Genomic DNA, 9891 nt, shown 5'->3' on the forward strand with positions numbered 1-9891 from the left:
AGTTTGTCCAGATCGTTTTGAATTTTCATCCTGTCCTCCAAAGCACTTGCAACCCCTCCCCGCTTGGTGTCGTCCGCAAACTTTATCAGTGCGCTCTCTGTGCCAGTAACAGACTATAAATATCTGGAAAATTTCCCTGCTTTCGAGGAAATCCCGTGTTCAGCCTGCCAGTTCTGGCCAAACGCCAGCTGCAAATCACTTTGGAAAAGATCCCAGAGGGGCTTTTGTTAGTGCCTCCCGCTACCCCACCCCACTGCTACCCACCCAGGGACCCTGGGAGCTGGGCCCAATCCCTCCCTCAGCCCCCCTCACCCTGATGTCTCTCCGTACCCTCCTGCCGGGTCCCTACTGACCACCAGTGCGTGGGTCAGATCTGGGCTCCCTGCTGCTATTACCCCCTCCCTCTCTGCCTCACAAATCCCCATGGAGGGAGGGATGGACTGGGTTAAATACTTGCACTCATCAGGCCTCTAACCAGGGCAAGATGGTGCAGCTCTGGGGCGCAAGGCTGTGGAGCTGGGGGAATTGGCTGGTGCCTTTCTCTGTGTGATTCGTGAGTGGCTCAGGAGCCTTCATGCAACTCAGCGGGGTATGGGGCTCCAATGCTGATGGCTGAGTGATCACAGTGCCCGGAGGGGTTTGCTCCTTGTCACGAGCAAAGCACTGTGAGAGACAGCCCAGGGTGGAGAGTTAAGAGGGCAAAGTGGTACCCCAGTTCCAGGTTGTGCCCGGGGGTCCCCATCACAGTATACATCTGCAGCAGCACAAGGGTTAACCCGAGGAAAGGTCTCAGCAGGCTCCAGATTCCCAGGGATCTGGATGGAGAAACTGAGTCACAACTCAGGATTCTGGGGAATTATGGCAAATATATTTCTTTATTGAGCAAAGTAAAATAAAATCCTCAGAGAAGCACAAGCCCTGGGCTGGAGCAGCGAGAGGCAACAGCAGATTGCAGACAGCGGTAGAAAGGGATACAGCAGCCAGCGCATTCTGGATCAGTGTAAATCAAATCCGGTGTCAACACCGAATCTCACTGTCCTCGCTCTTAAGCTGGCTTTACAGTGCAGGGAGTCCAACAGTTACTCCTCATTTGCACTGAGCAGAATCAGCCCTGAGCTCCCTGACGGGGTAACTCGTGACATCTATCGGCCTGTCTGAGAGCAGAATTCACCCCTCCCCACGAGCTTGTCCCTTCATTTATGCTCTGGAAGGCGTTTTAGGTGCACTTTGCTCAGGTGAGAATGACAACACCAGGTGCAATCTGGATCCATTCCTGGGTTTTCTCCCCAATGCTGGAGGGGAGTGGGATCTAGTGGTTAGAGCGGGGGTGGGGGGCTGGGAGCCAAGACTCCTGGGGTCCTTCCCTGGCTCTGGAAGGGGTAACCTAGATACTGTGATAGTAAGAAACATTTTTTACCCTACTCTCAACAAACGCATTGGAGGAAGGGCCTAGGGGTGGGGGTGGGGTGTTGCTGAAGGGAAACCCCCTCTAATAGCTCCAATAGGAAGGAGGGTGAATATACCGTAGCGAGTGAGTATCTCATGGTCTCAGCTCGCTGCTTTTTCACTGCCCCTTCCCAACCCCCCAAGCCTGTCTCAGCTGACCGTGCCGGCTTTGCCTGGTCGCTGGGTGAGGTTAGTGTGGCTCTCAGAACAGTGCCGTGAAGCTGGCTAGCCCGCGGTATATGCTGGTAGCCCCAAGGCTGGGATGGCTTTGGTCCCCACCCCCACTAGTAAATCAGCCGCTCACAGGATTTTAAGGGGCTGGGCGTTGCCCCCATTGTCATGCCAGCAGGTGTCGAAGATGGGGTAGACTGGGGCGTTCTTGAAGGCAACATTGTAGAAGGAGTACAGGGGGATCAAATTGTCAGGGTCATCGGGGTTGTAGAAGGTCACTTCCCCACCCGTGTAATTGAGATAGACCCCGATGGTCTTAGGGTGGGGGCTACAGTCAAAGGGCATCTGGTTGGTGTCAAACACCCAGTATGGCTTCCCGGCCTTCTCCTTGTTGTAGCCGATCAGCCAGTAGCCCTCGGTGAAGCCCTCACCAGACCCTGAGGTCTTCTGGATCAATCTGCCCTTTCTCTCAGCTCGCTCCGAGATGATGCCCAGGCTCCAGCGCGGCTTCTGGCCCACGAACACCTCCCAGTAGTGCCGCCCTGAGCTGAAGCTCTGCCGGGCCACCACGCAGTTGGCCGTGTCGAATTGGCTGGGGCTGGAGCTGACGTTCCTGAAACTCCCGCATTTCACCTCCTTCCCGTCCTCTGAGATCTCCAGCTCGGGATGGGCTGTGTCTGGGTCCAGGGTTAGATCCTCCTTCTCCACTGGGAAAGGCAGAGGAGGTCAGAGGAAAGGTTTTATTCTGCAGGTTTATGGCTGTTTCCATCGTAGCCATCCCCTGATATTGATTTTTAGGGAGGGCCACAGATTTCCCACCCCTGCTGTGAGCCCAGCCCATCTCATGCTAAGCAGAAGTGGGCCGGGTCGCGGTTTGGAGGGGAGATCTCCCTGGAAAGCACTGGGAGGGACTCTGCCATTGGACTCAGCAGGGCGGCAGGGGGTGTGGTGCTGCAGGGAGCCCGGCAGGGGGCTCAGTGAGGGGTGCTCTCCCCTTTCAGTCGGTGCTGGCCCCAACACCCCAGTCATGCCGCGCTAGAGGGTGCTGTGCGGCCGGCAGTGGGGTGTATATACAGCTGCCCCATCCCAGAGGTGGCCGCATCTCAGTGCCAGCTGACGGATCCCTGTTATAGAATCACAGAATCCTAGAAATGTGGGGAGGGAGGGGACCTCGAGAGGTCACCTAAACCAGCCCTCTGCACAGGGACAGGTAACCCTAGACCAGCCCTGACAGGGGTTTGTGAAGCCTGTTCCTAAAAACCTCCAGTGACGGGCAATGTTCCCTCGAATTTTCTACGTCCATGTGCGGAATGATTGTATGTGCACCAATATGAAGGTGATGGACGGTGGGGGTGGGGCAGAGGGGTTTGGAGTGTGGGAGGGGGGCTCTGGGCTGGGGCAGAGGGTTGGGATGCGGGGGGGTGAGGGCTCTGGCTGGGGATGTGGGGTCTGGGGTGGAGCCGGGGATGAGGGGTTCAGGGTGTGGGAGGGGGCTCAGGGCTGGGGCAGAGGGTTGTGGTGCTGGGCTCTGGGGGGGGGGGCGAGATGAGGGATTTGGGGTGCAGGCTGCCCCAGGGCTGCCCCAAGGAGAGAGGACTCCCCCCAGCACTCTCTCACTGCAGCAGCCCGGGGACGGGGGAGAGGCTCCTCTCCCCCGCTGTGCGGCACTTGATAGCCTGCTGCACGGCCACGCGGCTTAGAGGGAACTTACGTCACGGGCATCCCACGACCTCCTTTGGAAGCCAGTTCCAGAGCTTAACCGCTCTTAGAGTGAGAAACTTTCCCCTAATAGCTAACCTAAATTGCCCTCGGTGCCAATTAAGCCCATTACGTCTTGTCCTGCCTTCTGTGGCCATGGAGAACAATTGATCCCCGTCCTCTGTATAACAGCCCGTAACATATCTGAAGACTGTTATCCGGTCCCCGCTCCGACTTCTCTCTGGACTAAACATGCCCAGTTATTCTAACCTTGCCTCACAGGTCAGCATTTCTAAATCTCTCATCAGTTTTGCTGCTCTCCTCTGAACTCTCTCCAGTTTGCCCACATCTCTGCTAAAGCGCGGCACCCAGGACTGGACACAGTTCTCCAGCCAGGGCCTCCCCAGCACTGAGTAAAGTGGGACAGTTACCTCCTGTGTCTTACACGCCCCGGTCCTGCCAACACAGAGTTATACCCAGTCTGGGACGTGTTTTGGGGACCCATGGGACGAGAGACCCTAAGGATTGTTCTACCCAGCGCTCCGGCCAGCGGGGGGTCATTTCAGCAGGACCGCTCCCCCTGCCTGGTGACAGCCAGGACTGCACTGAAGGGCTGCAGGGGGGAATCTAAGTCGCTGCCCACGCTCACCCCGCTTAGCCTGGGAACGTACACTAGGCCATGGGAGACCCCTGATGATCCTATAGGCCTAACCCCCCAGATTTCCCCCTGCACCACTCCAAGGTTGGGGGGAGCTGTGACCTCCTGTTGGGTTTGACTGAGGCCTGGCTTCTGTTCCCTCTAGCTCCCCCCTCCTCACATTCCCCAGCTCCCCCTCCTCCTCTTCTCTATTTCCCCCCACTTTCCCCTCCAGCTCCTCCATTCTTGCCCCTGCTCCCCCCTTGGCTGGCTCTGTGCAGGATCAGATGCTTGGTCTCTGGCTAGTCGTCCTCACTCACCTGGTATGTCCTCGTGGCCATTCTTGGTAGCTTTTTTCCTTGGCCACATTTTATTGCTCTGTTGGGAGAGCAGAAGGGCAGTTGAGAGTCTCTCCAAGCCCCATTGCTTTATACAAAGACCTTGACCAACACTGGGGCCCTCCATGGGGCAGGGCACTTCACAGACCCCCCCCCCACCCGCCCCGAGGAAGATCGGGGACCCTGGCACTCCACAGACCCTCCTTGACTGAGATAGGGGCCCCATCACACTGGGTGCTGCTCAGACCTCCTGACCAAGACTGCAGCCCGTTGCACCGGGCGCTACTCTGACCTGGGCTCCCAGGTGCCAGGCGCTGCCCAGACACTCAATGAGAAGCTGTCACTGTCCCGAAGAGCTCACAGCAAGTAGAAATGGCAGACAAAGAGCGGGAGGGGAAACAAAGGACCAGGGAGGGGAAATGACTTGGCCAAGGTGACACAAATAGTCAGTAGCAGAGTTGGGAAGAGACCCCATGTGTCCTGAGCCCTGGTCTATTACCCTATACACTGGGCAATGCTGCCTCCGAATGCTCGAGTCTATCTCTGGCTCTGGGAGGGAAGTGGAGTCTAGTGGGTTAGAGCAGGGGGCCTGGGAGCCAGGACTCCTGGGTTCTATGCTAGTCCAAAAAGTACTCTGTCCTACAGTAGTTTTAAGGTGTTTCAGCTACAACCACCACCGACCCAAACATGACAAAATGAGGGAACGCCCATCCCCATCGGGAAAGGTGTGAGAGGTCACAGCAAAGCATGCTCTGACAGCCTCGGTAAAATCAGGGCTGGACGGAGGTGACCGAGCTCATATTGCTGCTGTGCTCCTCTCTAGGCACAAAAATTGTGATGTGTTAACTATGGATGCCCTAGACTGGTCTAAAGGGGCTCAGACCTGTACAGCCTGTTCCCAGCAAGGAAGGGAAATTGATCTTGGGCGTATTGAATTTGTGGCTAAAGGAAAATAGGATCAAGTGGTTCTGTCTCATTTCCTTGTCAACAGGGAATTGAAGAATATCAGAAAGCAGTTCAGCGAGCGAAGGAACAGCTGAAACGGTCCTGGAGCTCGCCAAAGCAGGAGATGACTCCGAGACGTCTGCTTCTTTACACAGCAGATGGTAGAGAAGCAGATCTTTCACCATCTTCATGTACTAACTCAGGTTCCAACTGTGATCAAGGTGCACCGGGGCTTTATCTAAACTTCACTATCTGGACCTTAAAATGAGCCAGAGCTATGGGCAAGGGCATGTGGGCAAAGGGAGAAGGGGGGACTGTGACGATTTGGGGAACCTATGTACAGTTCATGAGTTTGGATTGACGTTCGGAGCTCCCTGTGTGCATGCATCCAGCTACCATCTCCATTTTGATTGTAAGCCTGGTCTGTGCCTTCCCTACTGTCCTTCTACCTCCATCTCAGAGGGAAATTCCAAGTCATGGTGACACAGGAGGGTCGTTAAACCTTGATGGTCCTCTATTCACATGAAGGCACCCAGATCAGTGGTTCTCAATCCTTCCAGACTACTGGACCCCTTTCAGGAGGCTGATTTGTCTTGCTGACTGCCAAGTTTCACCTCATTTAAAAACTACTTTCTGACAAAATCAGACATAAAAATACAAAAGTGTCACAGCACCCCGTTACTGAGAAATGGCTGACTTTCTCATTTTTGCCATATAATTATAAAATAAATCGATTGGAATATAAAAGTCTGGTACCCCACTGGGACGAGATGAGCAAGGGGAGTCAATGGGAGAGTTTCTCCCGTCAGCCCAGTGCGGTGTGGACCCCACGGCAAGTAGATCTAAGCTACGTCGACTTGAGTTACGCTACTTCTCTGACGTGCTTTTCTATTCTCCAGCCTGAGGGACACGTGACCCCAGACTATGCATGTCTTTTTAATTGCTAATTCAATTTATTCTTCCTTATTCACTTGAGTTAATATCACCCTTCACGCTGACCAGTGATCAAATTACGACTTTAATAAAAGGAGTGGGTGAGTGGGGTGGGGGGGATACTTATGCCGCGATCCTTAGAGCAAAAAGAGGAAAAATCTACCTACCGGGGCAGCCATCGCCAATTTCGAGTTCCAAGGCTCGTCTCAAGTTGATCCAGGCAATTTGACTGACCAGATCTAAGTGGATCTGGGGATGTTCTTGCCTCTGCTTTATTCCTAGAAAACACACATCCACGTTAATCCCTGATGGATTTAATCATTACCTCTTGGCTCTCTGACTGTCCCCTGCACCCCTAATGCCTCCCACCCACTGCTTTCTCCATTCTGCCCCTTCCTGCCTGTAGGGGAAGGTGTCTGTGTTTGGGGGGCCTCTGTCAGTTTGGGGGGGTGCCCATCCTCTCCCCCCAGCCGCCAGCCCAGCAGGTGTCTGTGCTCCAGCTCCTCCCAGTCCCCAGGGCTGCACCCCCCCCACACACACCCCCCGCTTTGAAGCTCGCGGACTCTCACACACGCTGCAACGTTTGTGGGAGGGGAGCAGCTGGTGGGACATGGCCAAAGGCGAGGGGGGAACAAGCACAGACTGGCTTCTGTGTGTGTGTAATCGCCATTTCATTTCCTTAAGCAGCACGTTCCTAGTTTGGGGGCTTTCCCGGGCTGGGTGGCTTCGGGCTTCTGCCTTTTGGGGGGTTGGTTTGTCTTTAATGTCCTGCCGGAGAGTGTGACTGGCTCCCGGCTTTGCAATCAGCGAAAGCAAAGCTTTAAAAGGCGGCTTCCTGCTTCATTATTTTCCTTTATGTCAGGGGACTGTTGCCCCCTTACTAACATTCAGAGGGGGAGTTTTAGTTGCTAGCTCCCAGTACTAAAGAGGGGGAAGGGTTGATGGGGAATCAGGACCCTGAGCCTGACAGCCCCCAGGAGCAATGGGGAGAGGCCAATGCTCCAGGTCAGCCTGATTGACAGGGCGGGCAGGCTAATCAGGGAGTCAGGAGGCCAGGGAGGTCCCGTCCTCTGTGTGAGCTGGATTTGCCTGGGTCAGACAGAGTGGGGCTGAGCTAAGGAGAAAGCAGGGGCCCGAGCTGAGCTGGGGAGCAGAGCTGGGGAGCCAGATCCAGAGGGACCAGAGGCACAGGCCAGAGAGAGCAGACTTGCCCTGGGAGCAGAGCTGCAGCAACCAGAGCCAGAGGGGGGAGAGAAGCAGCCCCGGGAGCTGGAGGCCGAGCAGCAGAGACCGAGTGGTGGGGCTGGGGCTGGAGCTGTCCGGAGCTGGGTGCGGTGAGCAGCTGGGGAGAGCGAGGGGGACCCTGGGCAGCGGGCCCAGCACAGGGAGACGCCTCAGCCAAGGGGCTCTGCAGGCCAGGCTTGGATCTTAACTCTGACAGGGCGGGGGCGACACTGGGCAGAAGGGTCCTACCACGGAGAGCGTGTGGCCCCCACCAGAGCAAGTGTCCAACCCCCAGCATCCCTGCAGCAGAGCCAGGGCCGGGGAAGAAGGCCTGGGACTTACCAGGAGCAGACTGTGAACTGCCCGGACGTTCCAGAGACACGGTTTGTGATGTTCCCTGCCACAGAGCAGGGTGATGTGTTTCCTTTAACCTTTCCCATTTTCCCTTCTTCTTTTTTAAATTAATTGTTGATTAAATAACTTGCATTTGCTTTAACTTGTACGTAATGGTCAGTGGGTCAGAGAAGTGCCCCGGAGTGGGGACACCCTAGCCCCTGTCCTAGGTGACCGCAGCAGGGTTGGGGGTCGAGCCCCCCAGGAATCCTGGGCCCAGCCTTGTCGGGATTACGAGGACTCTGCCAGACAGGAGAGGGGAAGGGGAGTCCTCAAGGGCAGGGAGGACACTGGATAAAGGAAGTGGGAGCGAGGACTCAGATCCTTTCGCTGGCCCACTTCACCGGGGTAGTGCAGAAGCCATGAAAGTTCCCCACAAGAGTGGGACAATTCCCCCGCTTACATTTATCTTTCCCTTCCTGCCCCTGCTCCCTGGGCTGCTGACTGCCTGCCTAGCGCTGCCCGGGGAAAGAGGCTCCTGGCTGGAAGCTGATCCAGGGGACTGGGCTGGATGTGATGGGAGAAATTCCCAGGCAGCGGGGTGCTGGGGGGGTGGATCCAGGGGAAGGGAATCAATCTGTCCTGATGGGGGGAGGAGGGGGTGCTGACCAGAGTGTGTGTGTGTACGGGGGGAGACAAAACTTACCCCTCCAGCAGGATGAATCCAGACAAGGGGAGGGAGCGGGGAAGGAACGGCTCCCCTCCCAGGGAAGCCCCGCTTGTCTGTGGCCGTGGCTGGGTGCTCGGGGAGGGGCCAAGGTGCAGCCCAAGTTCACTCATCAGATGCGAGGGCAAACTTTTCTTCCAGCAGCCCCCCGGCCCAAGGGTGACTTGCCCAAACTCCCCCAGCAAGTTAAAGTCAAAGCCAAGAGAAACCCAAGATCTTTCATTCCTGCCCTAATCACTAGCCAACGCTGCTCCCTCACGGCCCGTTCTCTCATAGACTATCAGGGTTGGAAGGGACCTCAGGAGGTATCTAGTCCAACCCCCTGCTCAAAGCAGGACCAATCCCCAATTTTTGCCCCCAATCCCTAAATGGCCCCCTCAAGGATTGAACTCACAACCCTGGGTTTAGCAGGCCAACGCTCAAACCACCAAGCTATCCTTCCCCCCATCTAGCGGCTGGTAACCCCATGGAGCAGGACTGACTTACCCGCCGAGAGCCAGGCACTCGCAGCCCCAGGGCCGAGGGAAGATCTGAAGGGCTGAGGCAAGCACCGGTGTAGATATTCCGTCGGTCTGTAATTATACCGACTGGAATTATACCGTCCCAGCCAATAAGAGCGCAGGAGTGCTGTACAGCATGCAGGTCCCTGCAATCCCATTGGCTATCACAGAACGAGCCACCCCTCTGCCTCAAGTCACCTTGTTATCTCGCAGTGTGGCTAGTGTAACCAGCTGCTAACGCTTCCCCGGTGTCACTTTCACTTTTACTAATTCTACCCTGCCCATAAAAATCCCCCTCTAAGTTTTCCTTCTTGGCCCAGCCTTGTTCTTCCCTGTAGACTCTAAAGAGGGGAAAACTTAAGGCCAGAATTTTCCAAAGCGTTAGGCAGGTAAAAGGGTTTTTGATGGAGCTGGTCAGAAACTGGGGGATTGTTTCTGTGGAATATTTTGACATTTTGGGAAAAAAAATCTAAACTGAAATTTCTGAGCTGAAAACCAAAAGGAACAGTCACTTAGCGTACAGTTGTCACAGTTGGAGACATGCCAAGCAATCCCCTTGGAGCGTCTCTGGGGTGAAAGGAGGTGAGGAGAAAGTCTGAAGAGCTGGGTCCCATCTGGCACAGTCTCAGGGTAACTGCACCTTTGATCCGCTCCATGGCCTGCTGTAGAAATGCCTGTTTGGGTCTCAGGCCTCCAGCTGTCAGCTCTCTCTGGGCAGGGGCCCGTGACCCACTCCCGTCTGACCGGACGTTTTTGGCTGTGGCCCCCTGTAGTTCCCTGGGATATCCCCAGCAGCCGGTCTGCCATCAGGCCAGCACCTGTGCCGTGGTTACTGTCCACAGACATGACAAGCGATTGACCAGTGACCCAAACGGTGTCTCCAAAGCAAGCTCACTTCTTCAGGATAAAAGCCTCCAGAGAAAACATGGAGACAAGAAA

The 9891-nt window shown here is 55.7% G+C and overlaps 1 protein-coding gene across 2 annotated transcripts; it reads right to left on the reverse strand.

Moving 5' to 3' along the window:
• Nucleotides 1–856: 856 nt before the first annotated feature.
• LOC142072438 (tripartite motif-containing protein 72-like) lies at nt 857–9562 on the reverse strand. 2 transcript variants are annotated; one of them, XM_075129134.1, is made up of 4 exons: nt 8939–9562; nt 6336–6446; nt 4273–4330; nt 857–2324 (listed from the first exon to the last, which is right to left on the reverse strand). In XM_075129134.1, exons 2-4 carry the CDS (start codon nt 6345–6347, stop codon nt 1747–1749), a joined length of 648 nt encoding a protein of 215 aa, XP_074985235.1. In that variant the 5' UTR covers nt 6348–6446; nt 8939–9562; the 3' UTR covers nt 857–1746. The 2 variants fall into 2 exon arrangements, with proteins under 2 accessions (XP_074985235.1, XP_074985236.1); XM_075129135.1 differs by lacking the exon at nt 8939–9562 and adding an exon at nt 7735–8917.
• Nucleotides 9563–9891: the final 329 nt, after the last annotated feature.

This window comes from Caretta caretta, chromosome 6 (assembly GCF_965140235.1).
Source record: "Caretta caretta isolate rCarCar2 chromosome 6, rCarCar1.hap1, whole genome shotgun sequence".
NCBI classification, from domain to species: domain Eukaryota; kingdom Metazoa; phylum Chordata; order Testudines; family Cheloniidae; genus Caretta; species Caretta caretta.

Excerpts from the sequence above, each read along its gene's own strand:
- LOC142072438 (XM_075129134.1), bottom strand. Across the intron at positions 2,325-4,272 it reads TGGCCACGAGGACATACCAG|TGGAGAAGGAGGATCTAACC; the intron begins GTGAGTGAGGAC and ends TGCCTTTCCCAG.